Consider the following 27,895-nt stretch of genomic DNA (forward strand, 5'->3'; position numbering starts at 1 on the left):
TCCATTTATTTCCCTTTTTATCATCTCACTTCTGGAGTCTGTTCTACCTTAAACACTTTGTGAAAGGAAGTGACAAGTCTTTTGTTCTAATAATGATTTTTATTTTTTCCATTATAGCTGGTTTACAGTGTTCTGTCAATTTTCTACTGTACAGCAAAGTGACCCAGTTACACATACATGTATACATTTTTTTCTTAGATTATCGTACTCCATCATAAGTGACCAGATATGGAAGTGACAAGTCTTAAATGGTCATTCTCTTTACAGTTTTTTTTTTTTTTCCTTAGAGTTTTGTTAATAGTAACCTGTAATCTTTTAAAGTGCAAGGAGAAAGTTTGTGCTTTTTTGCCTTATTCATTTTATAGATGTATATATTATCCTTTTACATTTTCCCTTTATTTAAAAAAATCACTAAATGATCTAGATATGTCTGGTTTTAATTTTATCGATACTCAGAAAAAATAATTTTGTACTTTTTTAATGCAAATTGGGTCAAAAGCAAGGCCTGCTGAAAAACATAGTTGCAGTTTTCTAGAACTCATGTACATTTTTTAAAGAGTGCTTTTCCTAATTAAGGTTGTGTTGATCATAATGTTTTATTCTCTTTAACAGAAAAATTTAAAAGAGTATTTTGGGAAACAACTCAAATTAAATGCGTAAGTTTTTGGTGCTTCATTTAGCTGACTTGAATAGTATTTGAAAAATAGGGAGTTCCCATTGTGGCTCAGGGGAAATGAATCTGACTAGTATCCATGAGAACACAGGTTCGATCCCTGGCCTTGCTCAGCGGCTTAAGGATCCGGCGTTGCCTTGAGCTGTGTTGTAGGTCACAGATGCAGCTTGGATCTCGAGTGGCTGTGGCTGTGGTGTAGGCCAGCAGCTATAGCTCTGATTCAACCCTTAGCCTGGGAGACTCCATCTGCCTCGGTTTGACTCTAAAAAGACAAAAAAATAAAATTAAAAAAATTTAAAAAAAGAGAGAAATAGTTATCAAAAGTAACAAATAGGTTCAGTTATTATAAGGCCCACCCTGATTTCTACTGGCAGATTATTTTGAAAGAAATTATGGGGGCGGGGGAAGGAATACATGATCGATTAGTGATGTCTGCTGTGGATGCGACAGTGGGAGTATATAGCACACCTACTGTATGTTTTTTTTTCTTCCCCATCTGCTTACTTTTTTTTTTTTTCTATCTTCATAGTTTGCAGTAACATTTTTTTTAGGTAAAATCTGTGCAGAAGTTTTATTATTTTTGTATTATCAATTCTGTTGAGTTAGTAAGTGTTGTTGTTTTTTTAAATTCCCAGTTCTCAATTTGACTTGTGGAATTGTAGATTTTAAAGCTAGGTATATCTGGAAAATCAAACATTAGGTATATGTTGATCAGAAAATTTAGTCCTTTGATCATGTTTTTTAAGTTTCTCCGAATCCATTTTCTGGTTCTTCCCATCAAAAAAAAAAAAAAAAAAAAAAATCCAGGTTTCAATTTGAATGCTACACCTACTTGTGTTCAAAATGATCACTCAATTGTTGAAAAAGGGTTTGTTTTTGTTTTTGTTGTTTTGTTTTATCTAGAAAAGACTGTACAACTAGATTATAAACTTTCAAGGTCACTGGCCTTAACAGTATCTTGGGATTCTCTTCTTGGCCACCTCTAGTTCAGGGCCATACATCTTGTTAGCACTCCTAATATTAGTAGAGAAAGGACATCTTTTTTTTCTTTCTTTTTTTTTTTTTTCAGTATCACAGGAATTTAAAAGATTCGAAAGAAGTATCATTTTAATGTAAAGTTATAAGTAACATTTTGGGAGTTCCCGTTGTGATGAAGCTGGATCGGCATCATGAATTGTCCGAGTCTCTGCAGCACCAGGCTGCACGTTCAATTCCCAGCTGATCACAGTTGGTTAAAGGATCCAGCATTGCTGCAGCTGAGGCTTGGATCCGATCCCTGGCCAGGAACTCCAAAATAAAATTTTGTAAATTGATAAATGTAAATTACTAAAACCACCATGCTGTTTTAAAAGTAGGAGAAAAATCTCTTAAACTGTAAAAACATAACTTCCTAAATTAGGAGTCCTTATCTGGGGCTGGTGAAATTTCCTATAAATTGAAGGGAGCTATAGGTGAACTTTAATGGAGTATTTTAAGTAGCATGCATAGTTTTATATGCATAGGCTTATTTGCAGTTTTGAAGAGAAGGACTTAGGGTGTTCTTCAAAAAGAGCCTTAAAACTACAATTACAAATTATTTGCTTTGTAAACTTGGGATGATACAGCCTCTATTGGAATTTAATTTTGGGAATACGCTTATGACTTAATATGGAGTTATAAGAAGTATTCATATCTGTCCTGTGGAGTATTGAATAATTAAACCTTAAGTTTTCTGCCAGAAATTTTGTTAATGGTTCACAAATTTGGTCAGTTGACAAGTTTGTGAGGTACTACAATTTACACAGTACTAATGAGAAATTATTTTCAGTTGACTTAAGAATTGTAGATTATATACTACATTGAGCCATAATCTTGAGTACAAAGAACTGTGAAATTTATTACATGTTAGGCTTGTCTTGGATCTTTACAAAGGTTTACTGTAAGTAGCGCTATTTATATAACAAGGGCTCAATCCATGAATGAATCAGGTGCGCCAGTTCCCCCCGCCCCTCTTGGAATAGTTTCAGCAGTAGCCTTGTTTGTTGGTCAGCTGTGGATCATATTATAGTGTGTGTGCATGGGTGGCCCATAATGTGGCTTACCTTTGATGACCTAGATTTTGTAAACGATGGTTTCAGTATAAGGACAGCCATTGAAACGATTGTGATCCTTTAGACAGTAAACCTTAACTATGATGGTAGCCTTAATTAAAATGTAAAAATCAGTGTTCACTTTGGAATTTACTCTGTTTATAAAATAATGCTCAATTCTAACTTCCATGCAGTTGAAAACACTGAGAGAAGCTTGTGTTTTCAAAAGTAGCCATGTAAGTCACACAGTAGACAGAGCCTACCTAGTGTCTGAAGTCAGAAAGACCTGGGTTTGAATTAGGACTCATCACTTGTGTGACCTGTTTAGTGATTTAACCTCTTTAAAACAGAGAAATGGGGAAGATACTTAAAGGATTTCTGAAGATTTAAGTAAGACATTAAGAAAAAGTCCCTAACAAAGTGTTTGGCATTTATAAGGGAGGCTCCCAAGGAAATGTTTCAAGGGGATGTAAATATTTATTGTTACTCTTAAGTATTGGGCAGTTCACATTACCTGTTGCCTTTCATCCTCCACACGATCTTTTGAGACAAGTGGGGTTTTATACATGTTTTGCTGAAGCAGAAGTTGAGACTTTGAGGAAGACCTATACATACATTAGAGAAATGACAATCTTTTAGGAGCTCTAGAATGCTGAGCTTTGGGCCAGGAAGCCATGACTCATGATTAGGTACCAATAGTAGAAGCAGCTTTGAGAAGGACCTAATATACTTAGGTGCATTGGAAAGAGCTCTTCTTCCTGAATATTTCCATAAACATAACGCAGACTGCTCTTTCACTGTAAAACTGTTAAGGATAATGAAGCTAAGTGAATTTTGTGGGATTTTTGAAAGTTATGAAAGATTTGAAAACTGGAAGTTGTTAAAATAATGACTTAGATAATAATCATTTTCTTCAATCCTATGCCCCAATAAATCTTGGCCATTTTTCATATCACTGGAAAAAAAAAGTGTAGAAGAAAAGTTGAAGATACGCTTCTGGGTTAGTGTTTCTGTAAAACAGAAATACAGACGCTGGTGGCAGAATGGCAGCGTTTTTGATGAATAATTGATGTGCTGGTTTCTCTGCTTGCCATTTAATATCACGTGATGCCTGGCCCACCAGATATTTCAACAGACATGTTTTCTCCTTGCTAAAACAAGGCCAACTTGGACAAATGCTTTTAGTAATGTGAGTACAAGGGGGTGTGTGTGTGTATGTGTGTGTGTGTGTGTGTGTGTGTGTGTGTTCAAGGGAAAAGGTGAGTGGGAGGTTTGGTTAGTGAGACATAACAGTTGTTGTTGAATTAGCAGTCTTCATTCCCAGAATCTTCACATGTAACATGCCTCACTGTTTTCCATTGCCTCTCTATTTGGCTTTTTATTGACCATAGAATATTGTTAGAATTGGGACTTGAAAGCACAAGGTGGCCTTCCATTGATGGTTAGATGTATGTGTGCTTATTTTTTTGTAATGGGAAATTTCACATGGCTCTTTTTACTCATTAATAGAACAGGATCTGCCTCCTCTGAATTTGCCCAGTTTCCTTAATTGCTATAGAAAAAAATAATAATAAATTATAAGCATAAGAGATGTAGGGTAGGCACTGAAACTCAACAACAGTTCTTGGTGCTTCTGTGTTTTTTGGTAGAGGTGGTAAATTTCATTGGGCTTTTCAAGCTTCTTGTAGGGGCTGTTACTACCAAGTAGCTTTAACACAGTATCTAAATTATTAAAACTGCATGGGGCAGAGAAGGATTCATTCAGTGAAAGGCTAGACATTTTTTGAGTTTTTTTCTCAAGAGTGGGGAATTGCCTTTATTCTTGTCCCTGAATTTTAAATTTTATACAGTTACAATTACATATAGTAGACTTTCCAGATGATAGTGAAGGTTTCGTATAGTAGGCTATGAAATTAAAATAGGTTTTGTGGGCTAGACATTTTATAGAGAGTAGTCTTCAGGATAAATGAATGGAATTCCTTTAATGATTTGGGGTTTTATTTTAACTTCTAAGGTTTGAGGGTGATGGTGTGGGGCTTAGTTTGTTTAGCAAATATTAGTGCATTCAAGTAGTAAAGGCCCAGGGAGAATATGGTGATAAACAAGAATAGTGATTACTTGAAAAAATTTTTAAAAGACATGGGACACTTTGTGAATTTGCCGTTTTTGTGCAGCGGCCTTGCTAATACTCTGTTTTGTTTTTTTTTTTTTTTTCCAGTTTTAATATATGTGCTGCTGAAACAAGCACAGAAAAAAATTCTTAATTAAAATTGGACACCAAGTCATCCTGCTGTTAATTAGTTGAGGCAGGGTACTTTTAAAGAAATGTCTCATTACCCTGTCTTACTGGAAGGAAAATTTATTGCACATAGCTCAGGAAAATCTCTGTGTTTTTGTCCTAATTCTGATCCTAGTTGGTTGGCCTTATACTGTCACTTAACCTCCTTGGGCCTTAATTTCATGTTTGTAAAATGAGATTATAGCGCTCTTTTTCTCTAAGGATCCATGGTAGTTTACAGTTACAGAGTAGCAAGGGTTGGGACCTGAGCCGCTTGTTTTGTGTGCTTGTATCCAGGTGTCACTTTCTCTGCAGCAAGGTGACTGTCCAAGACACAGCACTTGTAATGTTGCTAGAGTTTCTTTAGGCTTTGAAAAAGCTCTAATTAATTTTTGGGTATTTGACAGCGTGAAAGAAAGGGCATTGAAATGGGCAGGAGTGGTGTTTCCGCCTGTTGTTTGTATTTGTTTTCTTGTCCTCACTTTATTACCTCTGCTTGGGGTGGGGGAGGTGTGCTTTCGTGCACTCGCTTTTTTTTCCCCTCTGGAGTTTATTGTTAAATATGCTTTCCAGTCACGTTTTTGATAACTTGCTGAAGTTACACTTAGAAAACTAAATGTTAAATTACTAAAATTATTTCTGAAAGCCTTTCTTCTCCTTCCCCTTCCCACCTAGGTGAGCCTTAGTCCTCTTTACTGACTCTAAGGAGGTAGGTCGTAACTGGAGTGACTGATTAGTGAATGGAGCCTTGTGTGAGGCTCTAGTTCTTAATGATCACAATAGCTAACTCTCAGTGAATGCTTCCTATGAATCAAGCACTGTGGGGTTGTCTTGAAATATATTTTACTCAGTTAGTATGTAGTTAGGAGTTAAGAGGTAGGGTTCAAGTGAATTTGAGTCCTGGCCCCTCCACTTAATAGCATTATGAATTTGGGCCCACCTAATTCTCAGTGCCTTAGCTTCCTCATCTGTGAAGTGAAGAGAGTAATCTTGCTGCCTTGGAGTGATTTAAAAGTAGGTTTTATGTAAAGTACTTAGAACAGTGCCCTTTACTCAGTAAATACTTGATAAATGCTCTAACTCTTACAGTATTAATTCTCATATCAACATAAGAAGTAAGGATTTTACAGAGAGGAAACAAATTCAAAGTGAATAGATCAATTTGCCTAAGATAACAAATCTATAAAAGAGAACTAGATTCATATCCATGCCTGATTTCAGCTAGTTTTTTTAACCATTGGACTATTTTCATCCCTGTAGAAAGGGAGTGAGGCTAACTGATAAACTTTGCCTCTGTCAAATTGAAATACATGGTCAATTGTCTCATCTCTCGATGGGATGAAGGCATTGACTGTTTAGCTGATGATTGTTTTTGGAAAACCTGCATTATATACGTATACTGTAATCAACAGTGTTGTCTGTCATTGGAGAACATTGTAATCCCAAAAGAGTTGAATTAAATTTGTGCGTGTATGAAACATAAAACTGAGAGACAGAATTCATGTCTTTCTTATATAGACTCTTTAAAAATAATTTTTCTGTAAGCATAGGAAGAATAAATACTGCACTGATGTTTATACATTCTATTCTATATTGAGCTTGCTAAGGGTGAGTTGCTTTAGACAGTGTGATAATTTTTCCTAAGATTTCACAGATGTATTTGAAGAAAATTTGTTTTCTCCCCAAAACATTTCCTATTACTTTACACCCCCCTTCATAGATAAAGGAAATTTGGTATGTTCCAAGGTAAGATCTGAAATCTACCTTTCTCCCATTATTTATCCCATTTCAAACACTTAGTACATACCTTTGAATAGTTAATATTGTACCTCCTTTCCACTCATAACTGTACTAAACAATTATCTTATTTTCCTGGCTAGGCAGTGGAGGAGGGCAGGATGTTAACTCTCTTGATTTATATCTAGTTGGAAATCCTGAGCCTTTTATATTGGGTGATATGAATTTGGGTATTGGGGTTGCTAAATGAAAAGGTTATGACCAAATAGGGGTGAAGAAATGGAGGATTAAGAAAGGGATGAGAATTAACTTTAGCAATATTTCAACTTGAAAAATATTCATTATTTTAGTGAAAGAGTTATGTGCCAGCTCACAGTGAAGTCTGTCAGGATGCTTACTTTTGTAAACAAGGGGGTTTGAAGGTCTCTAGCTCCCTGGAGGGGCTTGGAGTTGGCTCTTGGGCAGGTTTTACTCTGTACATCAAGTTTTAAGAGACCTAAAACTTGAAAAAAATACTTACTAATTTTTTTGAGGTATGGTTGATTTTCAGTATTAGTTTCAGGTATACAACATAGTGATTCAAATTTTTTATAGATTATACTCCATTTAAGGTTACTTTAAGATATTGGCTGTATTCCCTGTGCTGTACCGTATATCCTTATAGCTTATTTATTTTATACTTGGTAGTTTGTACCCTTTTTTTTTTTTTTTGTCTTTTTGCCTTTTCTAGGGCTGCGCCCGTGGCATATGGAGGTTCCCAGGCTAGGGGTCTAATCAGAGCTGTAGCCGCCGGCCTACACCACAGCCACAGCAACGTGGGATCCGAGCCCTGTCTGTGACCTACACCACAGCTCACAGCAACGCCGGATCCTTAACCCACTGAGCAAGGCCAGAGATCGAACCCACAACCTCATGGTTCTTGGATTTGTTAACCACTGAGCCACGACGGGAACTGCCATAGTAGTTTGCACCTTTTAACTCCCTTTATTTGCCCATCCCTCTTTTCTCCCCTCTAGGACCCACTCAGTTTGTCCTCTGTTTCCCCCTTTTTTTTTTTTTTTTGTTATAGTCATTCATTTGTTTTTTAGACTCCACATAAGTGATATCATACAGGTTTGTCTTTCTCTTGAGTTGTTTCACTAAGCATAATACCCTCCTGGTCCATCCATATTGTTGCAAATGTCAAAATTTCATTTTCTTTTAAATGGCCGAGTGTATATATATCTTTCATCATACTTTCAGTCTTTTTTAGACTCGAAAGATTGGTATTATTTCTTTAAGGGAAAGATAGGCTGGTTGAATAGGCATATAGGGCAGTGGGTAAGAGCTTGAGTTAAACTGTGGAGGAGTCGCACCTTACTTCTACCTTTCACCAGCTACCTAACTTTAGACAAGTGACTGAGCCTGAACCTTTGGTTCTTTTTCTGTAAAGTGGCATAGTATTTATACCTGCATCACTGTATTATGTGTACGTAGTGATTTCTAAATGCATACTGATTGAGAAATATTAAATAGGAGTTTTAAAACCGAAGAGTATGAAATCATTCACACATTAGTTACTGCTTTCTCATGTTGTTTCCTATACCCACTTTAACGTCCCACTGTTTTATCCCTGGACTGATTTTAGTGCCTTCCTTCAGTGTCTTCCTTACAGTGTAACCTTTATATACTTCGCTCCCAAACTGTATTAAAGAATCACTTTGCACATCTTCATACTCACCTCTCCAGCTCTGACATACACACAGCCAAGTTGAACTTTTCCTTTGCTTACTGTTGTCCTGCAGATAGAGCCCAGATTCCTCATATTCAGAGTGGTCCACATTTTGGTTAGCCTGCCAGTCTTATCTCTCTATCCTCTCTACAAGAACGTTTCATTTTTCTAGCCAAGCTCTTTTACCCATTATTCACTGAACTCGCCATACACCATGCTCCATTATATAGGACCACACCCCACCCCCAGTGTTGTCACATTTTTGTCCAAGTTCCTCTCTTCCTTCCAGGGCCAGGTCAAGTGCCCTTCCAGAAGAAAGTCATTTCGGGCCACTGTCAGGAATTTCTGTCAGAGAGAGGTCAGAGAGGTCTGATACTATTGATAACATCATAACTGCCCCCACCCGCCCCCGCCCTGGCTTTTCTCTTCATGGACCCCTTCTGCCCTTTAAAATGCATTGAGAGGCCCAAGAGACAAATACGAGTTTTGTTGTTACTGTTTTCTTTTCTTTTTTTTTTTGGCCATACCCACAGCATGTGTAAGTTTGCTGGCCAGGGATTGAATCCACACTGCAGTTGTGGCTTGTGCTACATGGGTGGTAACACCAGATCCTTTAACTCACTGTGCCCGGCCGGGGATTGAACCTGTACCTCCGCAGTGACCTGAGCCACTGCAGTTGGATTCTTAAACTACTGTGCCACAGTGAGAACCCCTCCAGTTGCTGTTCTTTTTGTGTATGTGTTATTTATAGGACCTTTTACATTTCATAGTTCATAACCTGCAAATAGCCAATTCAGTTTATTTATTTGCAGGATTGAGTGAGTTTTGGTTAGCAAAGTAGAAAATTAAATACATTATAACAGTTTGTGACTGTTATTTTACATTTGAATTCTTTTATCATGGATTATAGGAATGGTTTAGACTAAAGCCTAATGCTTAGTAAATTGCATATTTTGAAGTTTTAAGATGCATTTCCTTTAAGATTATTTTTGGATACTTAGATTAAAATAGACTGCCGATTGAAACTATAATTGGCTTTAAGGTAATCTAATGTTGGAAAAACATGAAACTTTATAGCAAAGAAGACAAATTAATAAATTAGCAGTGTTAGGTGAGATGCCTTGGGCTTCTTTAAGAGTATTAAGTTTAGTTGGTGCATAGTAGTTTAATAATGTACTGCTCTGTTTGTGGATCAAAGGCATGTGGGAAACAATACATAAATATGTTAATATTTGAATGAATAACTGGTTGCACATATTTGTGGAGAGCTATTGTGATTTAATGAGCATGTGATAATAGTATCTAAACTGGTGCATTACATTTACTTTAGTGTCTGTAAGAAGAGCTCGAAGAAGCTTAGTACCTGAGGATTGTCTTTACTGTTGAATCCTCACGTTTGATTGCTTCTAAATGGCTCTAGGGAACTTATTTTTTAATATTTATTTATTTATTTTATTTATTTATTTTGCTTTTTGGGGCTGCACCTGGGGCATATGCACCAGGCTAGGGATTGAATCGGAGCTACAGCTGCCAGCCTCTGCCACAGCCACAGCAACACAGGATCTGAGCCTCGGCTGTGACCTACACCACAGCTCACCGCAACACTGGATCCTTAACCCACTGAGCAAGGCCAGGGATCGGTCCCACAAACTCATGGTTACTAGTCAGATTCGTTTCTGCTGCACCACAACAGGAACTCCAGGCGAACTTTATTATTGAGAGACTTAGCTATCATATTGAGTTTGTTCCTCATTCTTTTAACAATTTTGCACTTCCTAGGACTTGGTAGAAAATCATTATTTCAAACAAAGTGTTCCAGGAGTTCCCTTTGTGGCTTAGTGGTTAACGAACCCGACTACCATCCATGAGGATGCAGGTTCGATCCCAGGCCTTGCTCAGTAAGTTAAGGATCCAGCGTTGTCATGAACTGTAGTGTAGGTCGCAGTCTCGGCTTGGATTCCAAGTTGCTGTGACTGTGGTGTAGGCCGGCAGCTATAGCTCCAGTTCGACTCCTAGCCTGGGAATTTCCTTATGCCACGGGTGCGGCCCTTAAAAGCAAAAAAAGAAAAAAGAAAAGAGTGTTCTATTTTTAAGTAGAATAAAAGATTAAGGGTTTCTGTGACTGTGCATTTTCTTGCAAGGGGAGAATTATATTACCTTTATCAAAACTATAAAAAGATAATTTATAATTTATTGTAAAGACTACTGTTGTTTACTGTTATACACTAACCCCCGCTCCCCCATGTTCTTGTCCTATTCTTCCTTTATCTGGTTGTTTTATTTCTGACATGCTGTAGTTTGTTGGTAAGCCATAGTGGAGGTGAACACCCCAGCACCTTTCCACTGGTTGGAACTGCTTTCTGGAACATGAGAAGAGTGCTGTGATTAGAAATTATTATTCACGCAGCTACTATTACTTTTTTAATCCTCCTTTTCTTTTTCTTTTTTTTTTTTTTTTTGTCTTTTCTAGGGCCACACCTGCAGCATGTGGAGGTTCCCAGGCTAGGGGTGTAATTGGAGCTGTAGCCGCCGGACTACACCAGAGCCATAGCAACGCCAGATCTGAGCCATGTCTGCGACCTACACCACAGCTCACAGCAACACCAGATCCTTAATCCACTGATTGAGGCCAGGGATTGAACCCACAACCTCACAGTTTCTAGTTGGGTTTGTTAACCACTGAGCCATGACAGGAACTCCATGTAATCCTCCTTTTCACTTGTATATTTTTGTTGTTGTTGTTACTTTTTAGAGCCACACCCGTGGCACGTGGAAGTTCTCAGGCTAGGGGTCAAATCATGGCTATAGCTGCAGGCCACAGCAACATGGGATCTGAGCCAAGTCTGCAACCTGCACCACAGCTCACGGCAACGCCAGATCTTTAACCCACTGAGTGAGGCCAGGGATTGAACCTGTATCCTCGTGGATACTAGTTGGATTGTTTGCACTGCACCACAGTGGGAACTCCCTCCATTGTATCTTAAAATAGATTATTTAGCACTTGATTCAGCTGCTTTTGAATAATAGGTAGGTGAGCAATGGAAGAGAAGCATGTATCATTTCTTTTTTTTTCTTACTCAACCAAACCCACTGGGCCACAGTAGAAACTCTAGCATGTGTCGTTTTCACATTTCTCATATTTCATCTTTAGGAAGTTGTATGTGTGGTTTTGGATATTGTGGCAAAAGGAATAACTTAATTTTCCATTTTTGATGTGTAGGCCAGAATACTTTTGTTGTGGGAAAGTGAAGAAGAAATAGAGTATTTTTCTTTTTTTAAGTCTGTTTTAGAGTTTCCTGGTGGCTCAGTGGGTTAAGGATCCAGTGATGTTACTGCTGTGGCTCAGGTCACTGCTGTGGCATGGGTTTGATCCCTGGCCCAGGAACTTCTGCTGGAAATGTAGGCCCCCCCCCCCCAAAAAAAAACTTCCAAAACAAAGCAACAAAAAGAGTGTATTTATTTGATAGATTATGATTGAAAAGTGGAATGTAAGCCCAACTCCCTCCCCCATCTCCTCATCTCCTCACAGGCAGCCACTCATAAGTTTCTTGTGTGGATTCCGTTGCATGTACAAAGACATTGGACATACATATTCTACACCTCAACTTAAGTGGTGGCATAATATATACTCTAAGTACATACATTTTTTTTTTTCTCAAGCTGTAGGTCTTGTGATACTAAATGATACTCCATTGAATGGTTTTCTTTTGATGTATAGGTTTTTCCTGATCTTTTGCTGTTGAAAATAGCATCTTTCCCCACATATGCATGTATGTCTGTAGGGGAAAATTCTGTAGGAGGAATTACTGGATCAAAGAGAAATGAGCATTTTGTTTAAATTGCTTTCTGTAGAGGATGTATCAATTTACGCTTGTCTTTTTCAAACAAAAGGAGGAGGTTGCTATTTGTTTATCCTTTTTAACACAAGACTGTATTTTCAAAACCTTTTGATCTTGTCCCTGAAAGGTTTTAGTTTAACTTATTTTGCAATAAGAATGAGTCTTCATTTGTTCAGGAGTTATTTCTGTGAACTCATTCATTCCATTCTTTACCTAGTTTTTGTTCGTTTTTTGATCTTGGAGGTTGTCTATATGTTCCAAATATTTTTCCCTTTGTCATTTTCATGATTTAATTTTTATGTCTCTAGCCAGCTGAAAATGTTTTATGTCAAAATTTATTAGTCTTTTTGATACTTTCTAGATTTGGGGTTATGCTTTTAAAGCTCCCCCCATTTTTAGGTTATTTACTTATTTATTTATATTTTTTTATTTTTTTGGGTTTTTTTTTGCCATTTCTAGGGCTGCTCCTACGCTGCTCCTACGGCATATGGAGGTTCCCAGGCTAGGGTTGAATCGGAGCTGTTTGCTGCCAGCCTACGCCAGAGCCACAGCAACGCCGGATCCGAGCCGTGTCTGTGGCCTACACCACAGCTCATGGCAACGTCAGATCATTAACCCACTGATGGAGGCCAGGGATCGAACCCGCAATGTCATGGTTCCTAGTTGGATTCGTTAACCACTGAGCCACTATGGGAACTCCTGTTGAGATTATTTAAAGAAAAACACAAAAACACCCTCATTTTTGCTGCCTTTATGATTTTGTTGTTTCCTTTTTTATTTTTTTTTTTTGTCTTTTTATCTTTGTTGTTGTTGTTGTTGCTATTTCTTGGGCCGCTCCCGCGGCATATGGAGGTTCCCAGGCTAGGGGTCGAATCAGAGCTGTAGCCACCGGCCTACGCCAGAGCCACAGCAACGCGGGATCCGAGCCGTGTCTGCAACCTACACCACAGCTCACGGCAACGCTGGATCGTTAACCCACTGAGCAAGGGCAGGGACCGAACCCGCAACCTCATGGTTCCTAGTCGGATTCGTTAACCACTGCGCCACGACGGGAACTCCTGTTTCCTTTTTTATTAATTTATTTTTGGCCACAGTGTGCAGCTTTATGTGGAATCTCAATTCTCAGACCAGTGATTGAACCCAGGCTGAAGCAGTAAAGGCCAAATTCTAACCACTAGACCACCAGGGAACTCTCTGTTTGCATTTAAATTGTTGATCTTGCTCAAATTTGTTTTTGTGTTAGTAGAGTCACAATCTGACTTTTCCCTAACAAAGTGACAGTTACAAACATTTCTTGAATGATTCATGCTTATCATGCAGTGTACTTTTCATATGTCTGTATTCTTTACTGCTTCACTGTAGTTGATGTTTATATCAAATATTCATACTACCTGGAAGGCCTTTGCCCCTCTCCAGTTACTCTTGATTAATTTCTTTTTTCTTTTCTTTTCTTTTTTTTTTGGCTATTTTGTCCTCTTATTTTTCCACGTGCATTTTAAAATTGACCTTTTCTTATGCCATGAAAATGTCAAGAGGTTGTTTTATTACCATGTGAAATTTATAGTTTAGTAAGAATTGTTTGTGGTTTTTTGTCTTTTTAGTGCTGGCTTCACCCATGATAAATGGAGGTTCCCAGGCTATGAGTGGAGTCAGAACCATAGCTGCTGGCCTATGCCACAGCCACAGCAATGCTAAATCTGAGCCACATCCACAACCTAAACCAAAGCTTGAGGCAACACTAGATCCTTTAATCCACTGAGCAAGGCCAGGGAGCGAACCCTCATCCTCATGGATACTTGTTGGGTTCGTTTCTGCTGATCTAAAATGGGAACTCCTGCATGTATTTTTTTGAATTGTTATTTCTTCTGGGTATATGCCCAGAAGTGGAATGCTGGATCATGTGGTAATTCTATTTTTATTTTATTATAATTTAAAAATTTTTTAATTTACTTTTTGTCTTTTTAGGGCTGCACCTACAGCATATGGAGTTTCACAGGCTAGGGCTCGAATCGGAGCTATAGCCTACACTACAGCCACAGCAACATGGGATCCCAGCTGTGTCTGAATCTATACCACAGCTCACAGCAACACTGGAATCTTAACCTACTGAGAAAGCCCAGGGATCGAACCTGCCGCCTCATGGATGCCAGTCAGATTCCTTTCCACTGAGCCATGATGGGAACTCCTATTATAATTTTTTTTTAATGGCCACAATTGAGGCATATAGAAGTTCCTGGGGCAGGGGTTGAACCTGAGCCCACAACTGTGCCCTACTCTGCAGCTGGGGCAATGCCAGATCCTTTTTAATCTATTAAGCTGGGCCAGGGATCAAACCCACACCTCAGCATCAACCAGAGATGCTGCAGTTGGATTCTTAACCCACTGCACCTTGGTGGGAACTCCCTAGTAATTTTATTTTTAGTTTTCTGAGGCACTTTCATATTATTTTGCATAGTGGTTGCATCAACTTACATTCCCACCAACATTGTAAGAGGGTTCCCTTTTCTTCATACTCTCTCCAACATTTGTTATTTATAGACTTTTTAGTGATGGCTAATGGCCACTGACCTCTAGCTTCATTAAATGGCTCATGTACTGAAGATAAGACCCTGCTAACTTTGTTGTCTCTTTGTACCTGTTTTGTAAAGATGAAGATCATTCTGTGATTGGCTTTGCTAGTAATTTTTTCTTAAGGATAGCTAAAAATGTTTTAATAGGGAATTGAACCATGAAAAATCGAGGTTTGGAGCCTAATTTTAGTTTGAATAGCGCTAATTATTAATATAAACTGTTTAAATAAGTAATTCAAAGAAAGGAATTTTATTTATTTATTTTTTGGCCGTGCCTTGTAGCATGTGGAAGTTCCTTAGCCAGGGATCAAACCTGTGCCACTTTTTGCCCATTTTTAATTTGTGTTGACGTCTTTCTTTTCCTTTTTTCTTTTTTTTTTGTCTTTTTAGGGCCACACCTGTAGCATATGGAGGTTCCCATGCTAGGAGTCGAATTGGAGCTGTAGCCGCCATTTACGTCACAGCAACGCCAGATCTGGCCACATCTTTGACCTACACCACAGCTCATGGCAACATGGGATCCTTAACCCACTGAACAAGGCCAGGAATCGAACCTGCATCCTTGGATTCATTTCAGCTGAGCCACAACAGGAGCTCCTGTCTTCTTTCTTTTTAAAAAAAAATTATTTCTTTTATTTATTTATTTTAATTAAATAATTTATTTTTGGCTGTGTGTGGTACCAGGGACTGAACCTGAGCCATAGCAGTGACCCAAGCCACAGCCGGGACAATTCTGGATCCTTAACCCACTGAGCCACCAGGGAACTCCTAAATTGTGTTGTTTTCTTACTGAGTTTTTAAATTCTTTTTATATTGTGTAAAACAGTGCTTTATCAGAACTGTCTTGCAGGTATTCTCCCAGTTTTGTCTTTTCATTCCCTTGATACAGTGTCTTTTGCAGATCAGAACTTACTCACTTCAATGAAGTCCAACCTAATTTTTTCCAGCCTTGTGCTTTTGGTATTGTATCTAAAAAGTCCTCAAACCCAATGTTACCTACATTTTCTCCTGTGTAATTTTCTGAGTTTTAAAGCTTTGCATGTTACATTTAGGTCTATGATCCATTTTGAGTTTAATTTTTGTGAAAGATTTAAGGTCTCCATAGATTTCATTTCCTCTTTCCCTCCTTCTTGTATGTGGATATCCATTTGTCTAGCATCATTTGTTGAAAAGTCTGGTTTCTTTGTTGAATTGTGTTTGCTCTTTTGTGAAAAGATTACTTAACCTGACGGTGTGGATTTATTTTTGGACTCTATTCCATTGATCTGTTCTATCAATACCACACTGTAGCTTAATAGTACCTAATGAAATTGAATGGAGTGTCTGTCTTCTGACTTTGTTCTTCAGTTGTGGAATGGCTATTGTGGATCTTTTGCTTTTCTATTTAAACTTTAGAATGTTTGTTGATATCTGGAAGATAACCTGCTGAGATTTTAAATGGCATTACCTTGATTCTATAGATCAAGTTGGAAAGAGTTGACATATTGATAATGAGTTTTCCATTCTATATATCGAATATCTCCATTTTATTTAGGTTTTTTGATTTCTTTCATCAGAGTTGTATAGTTTTCCTCATCCTGTATTTAAGTAGGTTTATGAATTCCATTTTGAATTCCATTTTTGTATACAGAACTGTGGATTGGGAGGAAGAATCTATAAAGTGATAAGCTGATTCTCCACTAAGCTCGGGTTGGCAACCCTAACCTCAAAATCACAGTCGTTCAAAGATCAGCTGTAATATATAGAACACAATATGATACCCAAAGCAAGAAGTTGGGAAAGAAGATAGTAGTGGAAACTACAGGTACGAGAAAGAGTAGTAGATTTTTGTGCCTTTGAGAAGATGAGAGTGTCACCAAGTAAATGGACACCAAGAATAAGTATGTAAAATAGTATCTTGCTGTGTGGTTCATTCAAAGTTTTTTAAAATTTCAGCTTAAGTTTGCTTTGGATAGCCTTTTCTCTCTAACCTGCTCTGAACTAGGTCATAGTTTTCCATTTTCCCACCATCTTATTCTCTCTCATGTTACTTAAGGTAATTTCATAACATTATCACAGTTTTGGAGTTCCTGTTGTGGCTCATCAGGTTAAGAACCTAACAAGTATCCCATGAGGATGGGGGTTCGATCTCTGACTTCACTCAGTGGGTTGAGGATCTGCTGTTGCTGTTGCTATGGCGTAGGCAGCCTGTAGTTCTGATTTCACACCTAGCCTGGGAACTTCCATATCCTGCAGGAGCAGCACTAAAAAGACTAAAAAAAAAAAATTAAAGGTCCTAGTTTGTAAATTTTTTTTATTTTCATTTTTTTTTTTTTTTTGTCTTTTTGCCTTTTCTAGGGCCACTCGTGAGGCATATGGAGGTTCCCAGGCTAGGGGTCCAATCGGAGCTGTAGCCGCCGGTCTACGCCAGAGCCACAGCAACGCAGGATCCGAGCCGCGTCTGCAACCTTCCCCACAGCTCCTGGCAATGCCGGATCATTAACCCACTGAGCAAGGGCAGGGAGCGAACCTGCAACCTCATGGTTCCTAGTCAGATTCGTTAACCACTGTGCCACAACGGGAACTCCCTAGTTTGTAATTTTTTTAAATCTTTAGTTTGTTTATTTACTACGTGGTGAACTCCATGAAGAAAGCCATGTTTTTGTATGCCCAGTGCCTAATATGTGTTAAGATGCTCAGTCCATATTTGTCGAGGAATGAATATCTGTGTAAACATACATAGACAAATGAGTACCAAGGACCACAAAGCAAGAAATTTGTAGACATTATAGTCAGTCTTAAACTCTTGAGTAGAATTGTTTTTGTTTGTCTGTTGTTTTTTCACCTAGGTTTTAAAGGAAGTGATAGGACAGGGTTGAAGTTATTGAGGGAATGTTCCAAATTTGGAAGAGAAAAGGAGGGGCAAGAAGGTTTGGGGAAATCAGTAAAACAATATTGGCAAAAACCTACTTTGTAGATAAGCAGTGAAAAAAAATTTTTGTAAATATGAAGAAAACGCCCAGATAATGGGAAAGAAATTTAGGTTTAAAGCTAGGAAGTTAGTATGGAGTTCCAGAAAATTCAGGGAACAGGAATGATATGGTGACAGTAGGAAAAAATGGATGTGCTCTTGTAGTAAGACACTTGAGGCGTGGAGATGAATGATGAAAGCAATTAATGCTTCTCTCTTAATTCTCTTTTTCTGTATTCCAAGGTCCTGAGACGATAGGGAATTGGCAAGTATTTATAGGCTCTGACAATTGGATTTCTTTGTAGTGAAACTTTGTTGTTCCACAGCTCTTGGATAAGCACAAGAATACAGAGAGCATGGTAGAGCTTCTGGACTTGTATCAGATGGAAGATGAAGCCTACAGCAGCCTTGCAGAAGCCACAACCGAACTCTATCAGTATTTACTACAGCCATTCCGAGACATGCGAGAACTTGCCATGCTACGAAGACAGCAGATTAAGGTATTTTTTTAAAAGCCTCAGTGGTAACCTATGTGTTCCATAGTTCTCAATATGGCTGGCTGTGCATTTTAATTAATAGAGTAGATTTTTAAAAATGTAGAAATCTGAAGTTCCTGCTGTGGTGTACTGGGTTAGGAATCTGAAAGCACTGGCTCAGGTCACAGTTGCAAGTTCCATCCCTATGCAGTGGGTTAAAGGATCCAGCATTGCTGCAGATGCAGTGTAGGTCACAGCTGTGGCTAGGATTCAGTCCTTGGCCTAGGAACTTCCGTATGCCGTGAGTGTGGCCATTGAAAAAAAAAAAGTAGAAATCTGGCCTATTGTTCTAAAGCAGTTTTAGGTTGCATAGAGCCTGAATACTTCATTTTAAAGCATCTGAAAAGGTGATTGTGCTGAGTATCCAAGGATAAGAACAGCCTGGAAAACAAGTTTGTAAATATTTTTGAAGTCCCCATCCTTCCTCCTTTCCTGTATTTTTTTTCTCTTATCCTCTACTCCTATCTCCCTTTTACTGTTTTAGGTTCTGTCTAGTCCTAGACTTCTTTAGCAGGAGTTTTAAGAATATTTGTTTTGGGAAGACCTTTTTCTGAAAGTTAAAAGGCTAATTAATGGTAGAACTTTAAAATGGATGACATTTAATTTTCATGTATGAAGTATGTATAAACTTTTCTAGGCTAATGTTTTAAGGGTTTGGTTTTATAGTGATTTTAAATCAACATTGCTATATTCAATTCATGTGGAAATATTGCTAAATTAGGATATTAATCTTTTTTGCATAATGGATTATGTTAGAACATTAATTGAGAAATGTGTACCTGAGAAGTTACCAATTATTCTGAGAACTTTATGCTTGGGGCAAAGGTAAGTAGTATATTTTAAAAATTATGAGATGGTTAAGCATGTCTGTGTGCATTTTTCCCCTTTACTAATGAATCAAGATAAAGAGCAACAAAGACTCCCATAATCGATACACCTTTTTTTTTCACTTTTTAAAGTTTTATTGAAGTACAGTTGATTTAAAATGTGACAGTTTTTGCTGTACAGCAAAATGATTGAGTTATTCATGTATACATAACCATTCTCTTGCAGATTCTTTCCCCACTTAGATCATCACAGAATATTGGGTAGAGTTCTCTGTGCTGTACAACAGGTCGCTTTTGGCTAGTTATTCCATATGACTCAGTGTGCATATCCCAATCTCAAAGAACCAGCTTTTAGTTTCATTGATTTTTTTTTTAAATTTCTGTTTCATTTATTTCTGCTCTGATCTTTACAAATTCTTTCCTTCCACTCACTTTGACTTTTGCATGTTTTTCTTTCCCTAGTTACTTCAGGTGTAAGGTTAGGTTGTTTGAGATTTTTCTTGTTTCCTGAGGTAGGCTTATATTGCCTCTTAGAACTGTGGCTTTTGCTGCATCCCATAGGTTTTGGCTTGCTATGTCTTCATTGTCATTTGTCTCAAGGTGTTTTTTTTTATTTCCTCTTTGATTGCTTTTATGGCTCTTAGCAGTTACCTTATGTATTGAGGTGATCCTTTGTTGGGTGCATATATATTTATAGTTGTTATATCTTCTTGGATTGATCCTTTGATCATTCGTCTCTTGTAACTATCTTTGTTTTACAGTCTATTTTGTCTGATATGAGTATTGCTGCTCCAGCTTTCTTTTGATTTCCATTTGTGTGGCGTATCTTCATCCATCTGCTCACTTTCAGTTTGTATGTGTCCCTAGAACAGAAGTGGGTCTCTAGTAGACAGCACATATATGGGTCTTGTTTTTGTATCTTTTCATCCACTCACACCATGAGGTACTATCAAACACTCATTAGGGTGAGTATAATGAAAAATTCTGGCCCCTCCCAAGGGCTAGGGAAAGATGTAGAGTAACTGGAATTTTCATACATTGCTAACAGGATTTTAAAGTTGTCTGCCCATTTCTGTAAAAGTTAACATATAGAGTTGACTTTTTGTCTTTTTTTTAGGGCATTACCCATGACATATGGAGGTTCCCAGGCTGGGGGTGCAGTTGGAGCTGCAGCTTCCGGCCTATACCACAGCCACAGCAACAAGGGATCCTTAACCCACGAGCGAGGCCAGGGATCGAACCCAAGTTCTCGTGCGTACTAGTTGGGTTCACTAACTGCTGAGCCATGACAGGAACTCCCAAAGTTGACTTTTGAACAGCCTGAGAGCATGGTTCCAGAACCCTCCACAGCTACCAAAATTCTCAGATGCTCAAGTACCAAAAGTGGCTTTTCAAATCCATGGTTCTGTATTCATGAATTCAGCCAACAGTGGATTGTGTAGCACTGTGGTATTACGTTAAACAAAAAAAAAAAAAAAAAAAAGAAATCTGCAGTTAGGTGGACTCAGGCAGTTCAAACCCATGTTTTTCAAAGTCCAGCTGTACATACCTTCCAACTCATGTTTGACTCCTATTATTTATACAAGAGAAATGGAAACATCTCTTCACAAAAATAACCAAATAACACACACCTCAAAGACATGGTGGGTTAAAGAAGCCATATAGGAGAGTATATGCTGTGTCAAGGAATGATGGTAAAGGGGCATGAGGAATGTTTGGTAGGTGACAGATGCAATTATGTGTAAATTAAACCCTAATTAAATAGCGTACAAAAAATTGTGCTGAACGATTTTGTCTCTTGTAAGCAGATGCTGGACACAGAATAAACTGTGCCTCCATTTACATGAAATTCCAGAAATTCTGGGTTGTTGTAAACTGTTGTGGCTTGGAAAGGGGCCAAGGAAATGGACTTTTCGGAAGCAGAATCTTTTGGGGAGATTGATATGCTCTAAATCTGTTAACATGGGTATAATTTGTCAAAATTTACACTGAAAAGTAGGTACTTTTTATTGTATCTAAATTATAACTCATTACTTTTTAAAAGAAAAATGAACAAGCAGTGTTATAAGCTTATGTAGAGGTACACGAAGTAAGGTGACCATTACTGCCTGAAGATACATGGAAAAAGAGGGATTTTTAAGCTGCACTATTGAAGAATGAATAAGAATTCTGTAGGAAATGAATACATATGTCTGTATTGGAGATTGGAACTGAGAATATTTTAGATATATAAAAACAAGGTATACTGAACAGGCATAATACTTGGGCTTTTAGTCACAATAAATTATTTACACATTACTGAATCACCAACCCAAGACCCTCAGCGGAGGCCAATAAATGTGCATGGCTGAGATTGAAATACATGTTGTTTGACTGCAAAGCCTGCTATTTTAGTTACACCACAGGTGTGAATTGTTGGGTATGCCTTGTGTCTAAGGATTTGTAAGAGATGAGGTGACTAATGATCAGGGGTTAGAATACTATATCATCCTATGGAGTTTGACCTTTAGGCTGTTTAAAAAGAACTTAATTATGGGAGTTCCCGTCGTGGCACAGTGGTTAACAAATCCGACTAGGAACCATGAGGTTGCGGGTTCGATCCCTGCCCTTGCTCAGTGGGTTAACGATCCGGCATTGCCATGAGCTATGGTGTAGGTTGCAGACACGGCTCGGATCCCACATTGCTGTGGCTCTGGCGTAGGCCGGTGGCTACAGCTCCGATTCGACCCCTAGCCTAGGAACCTCCATATGCCGCGGAAGCGGCCCAAGAAATGGCAAAAAGACAAAAAAAAAAAAAAAAAAAAACTTAATTATGGGATAAAGCATAGAATAAATTTCCTATTTGTCTCAGCATATTTTCCATTCCACTTCTCCAGAGGGAGTCACTTAATCTGTTTCTTAAGATCCATGATATAATAATCTGTGTGAATGTAATTGTGTTTAAATATATGCATTTTATTCTGTAAAAAATAAAATAAAAATAAAAGGAACGTAATTTCAGTGATTTCATTAACTTAGATATTAAAGTATGATAGGAAAGAAGTTAACCTTGTACCTCACCTGTATAATGTATTTATTTTAATATTTACTATTTTATGAAAACGGTACTTAATACATTTATTGTATATTTTATATTTAATATAGCCTCACTATATAAATGAAATTAATAGTTTTTTCATTTGAAGTATGGTTGATTTACAATGTTGTGCCTATTTCTGCTGTACAGCAAAGCAGCCCATTCTCACACACACACACACGTATGTATATTCCCTTTCTTATGTCATTTTCCATCATGGTCTTTCCCAAGACCAGATGTAGTTCCTCATGCCATACAATAGGATCTCATTGCTTATCCATTTTAAATGTAATAGTTTGCATCTACTAACCCTAAACTCCCAGTCCATTCTCCCACTCCCACCCCTCCTTGGCAAACACAAATCTTTTTTTGTGTCTGTGAGTCTGTTTCTGTTTTGTAGGTAAGTTCTTTTGTGCCATATTTTAGATTCCCCACATAGATGATATCATATGGTGTTTGTCTTTCTCTTTCTTCTTCTTCCTTTTTTTTTTTTTTTTTTTAAGGGCTGCACTTGCAGCATATGGAAGTTTCCAGGCTAGGGGTCACTTCAGATCTATAGCTGCTGGCCACAGCCACAGCAATGCCAGATCTGAGCCAGGTCTGTGACCTACACCACAGCTCACAGCAACACTGTATCCTTAACCCACTGAGTGAGACCAGGGATTGAACCCACATCCTCATGGATACAGTCGGATTTGGAACTGCTGAGACACATTGAGAACTCCCTGTCTTTCTTTTTCTGAATTGCCTCACTTATTATGAGAATCTCTAGGTCTATCCATCTGCAAACAGCATTATTTCAGTCTTTTTTATGAGTGAGTAATAATATTCCATTGTATATACATACCACATCTTTATCCGTTCATCTGTTGATGGACATTTAGGTTTCTTCCATGTCTTGGCTATTTTATGTTTTGTTTTGTTTTGGCTTTTTCACCTTTTAGGGCCTCACCCGAGGCATATGGAAATTCCCAGGCTAGGGGTCCAATCGGAGCTACAGCTGCTAGCCTGTGCCACAGCCACAGCAATGCAGAATCCAAGCCATGTCTGCAACCTACACCACAGCTCATGGCAATGCCAGGTCTTTAACTCACTGAGCGTGGCCAGGGATCAAACCTGCAACATCATGGTTCCTAGTTGGATTTGTTTCCACTGCACTATGACGGGAACTCCTGTCTTGGCTATTGGGGTGCATGTATCTTTTTGAATTATAGTTTTGTCTGGATATATGTGCAGGAGTGGGATTGTTGGATCATACAGCAGCTTTATTTTAGTTTTTCAAGAACCTCCATACTGTTTCCCATGGTGGCTGCCCCAGTTTACATCCCACCAGCAGTGTAGGAGGGTTCCCTTTTTTCACACCCTCTCCAGCATTTGTCATTTATAGACTTTAATGATGGCCATTCTGACTGATGTGAGGTAGTACCTCTTGGTAATTTTAATTTGTGTTTCTCTAACGGTTAGCTATGGTGAGCATCTTTTCATATGTCTCTGACATCTGTATGTCGTCTTTGGAGAAAGGTCTTTTTAGGTCTTCTGCCCACTTTTTGATCTGTTAGATTGTATTTTTTGATGTTAAGCTATATGAGCTGTTTGTATATTTTGGAAATTAATCCCTTGTCAGTCACATCATTTGCAAATATTTTCTCCCAGTCTGTAGGTTGTCTTTTCATTTTGTTTATGGTTTTCTTTGCTGTACAAAAGTTTGTAAGTTTGATTAAGGTCCCATTTGTTTGTTTTTGCTTATATTTCTATTGCCTTGGGAGACTGACCTAAGAAAACATTGGTAAGATTTATGTCAGAGGATGTTTTGCCTGTGTTCTCTTTTAGGAGTTTTATGGTGCCAGGTCTAATTTTAGTCTTAAGCCATTATGAATTTATTTCTGTATATGGTGTGAGAGTGTGTTCTAACTTCATTGATTTACATGCAGCTTTCCCAACACCACTTGTTGAGAGACTGTCTTTTCTCCATTGTATATTCTTGCCTCCTTTGTCAAAGGTTAATTGACCATAGGTGTGTGGGTTTATTTCTAGATTCTCTGTTCTATTCTGTTGATACATATGTCTGTTTTTGTGCCAGTAGCTTGCTGTTTGGATTAATACAGCTTTTTATTGTCTAAAGCCTGGGAGGGTTATGCCTCCAACCTTGTTCTTTTTCCTCAGGATTTCTTTGGCATTGCTGAGTCTTTTGTGGTTCCATATAAATTTTAGAGTTATTTGTTCTAGTTCTGTGAAAAATATAATGGGTTATTTGATAGGGATCGTATTAGATCTGTAGATTACTTTGGGTGGTATGGCCATTTTAAATACTTATCCAGTCCAAGAGCGTGATATATCTTTCCATTTCTTTAAATCATCGTCAGCTTCCTTTATCAGTGTTTTATAGTTCTCAACATATAAATCTTTCACCTTGATCAGACTTACTCCTAAGTAATCAGTTCTACTAGTTTTTGTGGTTTTCTATATATAGTGTCATATCATCTGCATAGGACAAGTTTACATCTTCTCTTCTAATTGAACAACTTTTCTTTCTTTCTTATCTGATTGCTGAGGCTAGGACTTCCAATACTATGTTAAATAGAAGTGATGAGAGTGGGCATCCTTGTCCTGTTCCAGATTTTAAAGGGAAGGCTCTAAGAGCTCCCAGACTCAAGTCTGATACACTGGTTCTTAAAAATTTGATCCCCAGATGAGTAGCATCAGTATCACCAAGAACCTTGTTAGAAATACAGGGTCTTAGGCCTCACCTCATATCTCTTTTACTAAAACCTATTGCGGGAGCTCAGCAATCTTTGTTTTATAACAAGTCTTCCATGTAATTATGATAAACACTGAAGTTGGAGAACTGCATGTCTAATATTACATTCTCTATCGGCCCCAGCTTTCTCATCCATAAAATGGGATGTTAAACTAGGTGATCCTCTGGATTTTTAAACCCAGTGTTTTTGAGGGGGGGGGAGTTGTTTGGTTTTTTTGACTACACCTCTGGCATGGGAAAGCTCCTGGGCCAGGGATTGAACCCACACCACAGCTGTGAAAATGCCAGATCCTTAACCTGCTGAGCCACAAGGGAACTCCTAAACCCAGTGTTTTAATGAGTCAGTCAGTGAATTGGCCTACTAGGTGTCTTTATGTGAAATAGAAAAAGACATCCACCTCCACCCCTATTCCAGCAGACAAATGGGCAGATGCTGTGACTTGGCAAACCCTTTTTTTTTTCTTTTTTTGTCTTTTTGCCATTTCTTGGGCCGCTCCCGCGGCACATGAAGTTCCCAGGCTAGGGGTCGAATCGGAGCTGTAGCCACCGGCCTACGTCAGAGCCACAGCAATGTGGGATCCGTGCCGCGTCTGCAGCCTACACCATAGCTCACGGCAATGCCAGATCGTTAACCCACTGAGCAAAGGCAGGGACCGAACCCGCAACCTCATGGTTCCTAGTCGGATTTGTTAACCACTGCGCCACAACGGGAACTCCAAACCCTTGTTTTTGTTTAGGGTTCAATTTTTATACCACCGGACCCCTGTGTATTCTACCATGCACACTGAAATGTATAGTGTCAGCACCGTACATTAAGGTACTTCATCGCTCTCTCTTTTTTAAGTTTTATTGAAGTATAGTTGATTTACAAGGTTGTGGTACTTACCTCTTATCTGAGCTATTTGTTTCATTTTCTTGGACTTGTCTCTCACCTTAAAAACTGCATCATTTCACACTCTGTGCTGAGAATATTACATTTAATATTTGCTTTATATGTAAAAATGCATGGAATAGATGATGCCAGATCTAATTGTGTCATTCTGGAAAGTTCACATTATGGTCACTACTACATCAATATATTGACACATTTATCTTGGTATTTGTTTCACCTAAGAATTGAGTTCTTGGAGTTCCCGTCGTGGCGCAGTGGTTAACGAATCCGACTAGGAACCATGAGGTTGCGGGTTCGGTCCCTGCCCTTGCTCAGTGGGTTAACGATCCGGCGTTGCTGTGAGCTGTGGTGTAGGTTGCAGACTCAGCTCGGATCCCACACTGCTGTGGCTCTGGTGTAGGCCGGTGGCTACAGCTCCGATTGGACCCCTAGCCTGGGAATCTCCATATGCCGTGGAAGCGGTCCAAGAAATAGCAAAAAGACAAAAAAAAAAAAAAAAAAGAATTGAGTTCTTTATTTTTTACTTTTGGTATCTCAACAGTAGACAAGAGTAACACTTAAGCTTCTCATATAAAACCCAGTGTCCAGGCTAGTTAGGTACTTTATAATGTAATTCCATGCCAAGAAATTTGTGCTTATAAACTAGTCTCACTATCCTAGCTACCTAAACTGACACATACTTTTTTCCATGTTAAAAACAGGCACTGTTTTCTTTCTAGCCCTGAAACTGAAAACAGAGGTGTCATTGTTTTTAGCACATGATCCAGCTGACTAGTGCTGTACATCTTCAAATTTGCCAAGTTAGGAAAAGAACTTAGTATCCTAGCTTAATATCTTAGGTACAGTAAATTGTGTGTTTTAAACAGCTGCAACATTAGCTACTGACTTTCGGAAGTCAGTTAAAAAACACCATTTAAGAAGCGTGGCCTGGAGTTCCCACTGTGGTGCAACGAGATTGGCGGCTTCTTTGGAGCACTGGACTTGGGTTTGATCCCCAGCCCAGCACAGGGGGCTAGGGATCTGGTGTTACTGCAGCTGTGGCATGGGGTCGCAGTCATGGCTCGGATCTGATCCCTGGCCTAGGAGCTCCATATGCCTCAGGGTGGCCAAAAAAATAAGATAAAATAAAGGAATGGCATGGTTGTGCTCTGTATATTTCAGTATACATGTACATTGAAGGTAAAGATAATCCAGTAACAAAGTACAAGATAGCTCCAAATAATTACCACCAGGTTTTTAATTTTTTTCTCTTTCAAAAGCCATAATGCAAGGTTTCTAACTCCTGAACAATATTGAGCTATGCAGGTGAAAAGGATTTCTGGAGTTCCCACTGTGGTGCAGTGGGATTGGCAGTATCTCTGGAGCACCAGGACTGAGTTTCCGTCCTTGGCCCAGCACAGGGGGGTAATGATGCAGTGTCGTACAACTGTGTCATAGGTTGCAGCTGCATCTAACATCTGATCCCTGGCCTGGGACTGCCAGAAAAAAAAAAGGTTTAAAAAGGTTAGAAAAAGAAAAGGATTTCTATCCTCAAGATCTGAGTTAGTTTTTTTAATTTTGAGGAATTCCCTTGTGGCACAGTGGGTTAAGGATCTCATATTGTCACTGTAGCAGCTTGGGTCACTAATGTGGCATGGATTCAATCCCTGACGTGGTAACTTCCTCATGCTGTGGGCACAGCCAAAATTTTTAAAATTTTGAGCATTTCTTGTTCTGTTTATTACATCTCTTTTCTGTGGTTATATCTGTTCAGTTCTGCTTGGAAAATCAAACCAGTTGTTTCAACAGAAGGAATTTAATACAAATAACTAGGTATAAAGTTGTTCATGAGATAGGTAAAAAAGTGGCTCTTAAAGATACCAGAGTTGATTGCAGAAGCAACCACCCCCCCCCACCCCGGATTAGGAGTCTCAAAGGGACAAGGTGGTAATTATTAAAGAATAGGTCTTGCGGAGCTGACCTCTGAGAAAGAAGAGGAT

General features: G+C 38.6%; 1 protein-coding gene across 2 annotated transcripts in view; it reads left to right on the top strand.

Annotated features, from left to right (window-relative positions):
• Positions 1-27,895, top strand: part of JMY (junction mediating and regulatory protein, p53 cofactor) — a 75,728-nt gene that overhangs the window by 2,862 nt on the left and 44,971 nt on the right. Inside the window, exon 2 of one of the 2 annotated variants that reach the window (XM_021084482.2) lies at positions 18,154-18,327. The exons of the other annotated variant lie outside the window; for it this stretch is intronic. Coding sequence (XP_020940141.1) covers positions 18,154-18,327 — 174 coding nt within the window. The remainder of the gene's footprint in view (positions 1-18,153; positions 18,328-27,895) is intronic. 2 annotated transcript variants of the gene reach the window in all.

The sequence above is a fragment of the Sus scrofa genome, chromosome 2 (assembly GCF_054392235.1).
Source record: "Sus scrofa isolate SSC_HxYL_T2T_F1_AM1 chromosome 2, Sscrofa_HxYL_maternal_Yorkshire_Landrace_v2.0, whole genome shotgun sequence".
NCBI classification, from domain to species: Eukaryota; Metazoa; Chordata; class Mammalia; order Artiodactyla; family Suidae; genus Sus; species Sus scrofa.